General features: G+C 45.3%; 1 protein-coding gene across 1 annotated transcript; it reads left to right on the forward strand.

The window, feature by feature from the left end:
• Positions 1–509: 509 nt before the first annotated feature.
• LOC114716178 (protein EXORDIUM-like) lies at positions 510–1655 on the forward strand. Its single transcript, XM_028901130.1, is given in 2 exon segments — positions 510–934; positions 937–1655. Coding segments are annotated over 2 exon segments (954 nt in total). The 5' UTR covers positions 510–594; the 3' UTR covers positions 1551–1655.
• Positions 1656–2227: the final 572 nt, after the last annotated feature.

Consider the following 2227-nt stretch of genomic DNA (forward strand, 5'->3'; position numbering starts at 1 on the left):
GGACATAAGCTGGAATGCTTTTTGTTTGGTAGCGACCACGAGGAAAAATCACCTCACTCATTCCCACAAAAGCTTGCCCTTTTTTCTTGTGTTGTAAGCCCACCTCCGCTTTTCAAAAATGCCACTCCCCAACTACTCCGCGCATTTTTATAATGGTTTGACTCTCACGCTCCTCCTCGAACTGTATTCACCCTTCACTGTTCAGAGCGTGCAATCCACCCCTCGATTCTTGACTTGGACTTCTTAGTCTCGCCACGAAAGCGTTTGAATAAAGAAACGCGCTAGATAGTACCATCTGGGGTCCCTCCTCAACTTTTCTTGCCTGGCAAGTCCTGGCTCGGAAATGCCCACAGCGTTAACCCATGTCCATTCACAATAGCCAGCAGCTAATTGTATATCACACTAAACCCAAACCAAAACCCCGCTTGTGCTGGCACCTATATATATAGGGCTCTTCCCTATCATCTCAATCCACACAAGTGAACTTTCGAGCTCTCTCCTCTTCCTCTTTCTTGCATCTTCTACAGCTCTGCCCCCGGAAAAAGAAAGAAGCCTATTGGCGACCCTCTGCTTTGGTTCTGTTCACAAAACAAAATGGCTGCCCTTGTTTCTTTTCAATGCTTCCTTAAAATCTTTCTGTTGATCTCAGTGCTTCAGCTCTCTCTCGCGTCCAGGAGGCTGAGTGAGCTGGCTCAGGATCAGTCCTCCCAGCTGCTCCATTACCACAATGGCCCTCTTCTCTCTGGCAAAATCTCTATCAATCTCATCTGGTATGGCCAATTCAAGCCTTCCCAGAAAGCCATAATCTCCGATTTCGTTGCCTCGTTGACATCTTCTTCGCCTGCTCAAACCTCCCAACCCTCCGTCGCCACATGGTGGAAAACAACCGAGAAATACTACCATCTCACCAGCAAGAAGGCTTCTGCTCTTTCCCTCTCTTGGGCCAGCAGATTCTGGACGACAACTACTCCTTGGGAAAATCGCTCACGAGCAAGCAGCTGGTGGAACTGGCCTCCAAGGGTGACCAGAAAAACGCCATCAATGTCGTCTTGACATCAGCTGATGTCGTCGTGGAAGGTTTCTGCATGAGCCGATGTGGGACTCACGGATCCTCATCTGTGGGACACGCGAAGGGCAAGAACTACAAGTTTGCTTACATCTGGGTTGGTAACTCGGAGACTCAGTGCCCTGGTCAGTGCGCTTGGCCTTTCCACCAGCCTATTTATGGTCCCCAGAGTCCGCCATTGGTTGCTCCCAACAACGACGTTGGCCTTGACGGAATGGTGATCAACCTGGCTAGCCTTTTGGCCGGCACCGCCACGAACCCGTTCGGAAATGGCTTCTTCCAGGGTCCCGCCGAGGCACCACTGGAAGCTGCTTCTGCTTGTCCCGGCGTTTATGGAAAAGGAGCTTACCCTGGGTACGCCGGAAACTTGTTGGTGGACCGTACTACTGGTGCGAGCTACAATGCTCATGGTGCTAATGGCAGGAAGTATCTCCTTCCTGCTCTGTTTGATCCTTCTACTTCCACTTGTTCTACGCTCGTGTGAAGATAGATGCGGATTAGCCATTGTAGCTGCGCGATTAGAAACACGGAATTAGTAGGCTGTATAAGCATATAATGTGTAGGATGTATTCATTCATTTGTTTATTTCTTTTTGTTGTGCCCATTGTTGATGATATATAAGCAAATTTGCTTCAGTTTGCTTCAATTCATTCTTCCGATCAGTGTTTCCCTGGAAATTCCTCATTCCTGTCTTCCGCTTATGCGCTTTGCTGAGTTTAACAGAATTTCCAAGCCCGCATAGTTCGTGAAAGATGCGATTTTTTCGAATGATTGAGATGAGAACTTGGGATAGATTAACCTATGTCTGCATTTGCAAATAGAAAACCGCCTGCGATCGCTAAGCGCGGAGTTTTCAAAAACCAGCAAGGAAAAACGACGGGTAATTCACAAAAAATCAAAGTAAAAAAAAAAAAAAAAAAGTCATGTTAGACTGTGTTAAAAGACATTTGAAGTTTTATTTTTAAAAGCAATTCTCATTTTATGACTAAAATTCATGCTTGATAGTTTAAATTAACATTTATAACTTGCTTTTGAAATACTAAAAGAACATTAAAAATCTAAATTGCCATGAATTTTGATTTTATGTAATTTAAATATCATTCCTCCTATGAATCAGGGTTAGACGAAATTAATGAACTCGATCCATCGACGCTACGTATA

The sequence above is a fragment of the Neltuma alba genome, unplaced genomic scaffold (assembly GCF_004799145.2).
Source record: "Neltuma alba isolate B1F8T4 unplaced genomic scaffold, ASM479914v2 tig00002063_pilon, whole genome shotgun sequence".
In the NCBI taxonomy this organism is placed as follows: domain Eukaryota; kingdom Viridiplantae; phylum Streptophyta; class Magnoliopsida; order Fabales; family Fabaceae; genus Neltuma; species Neltuma alba.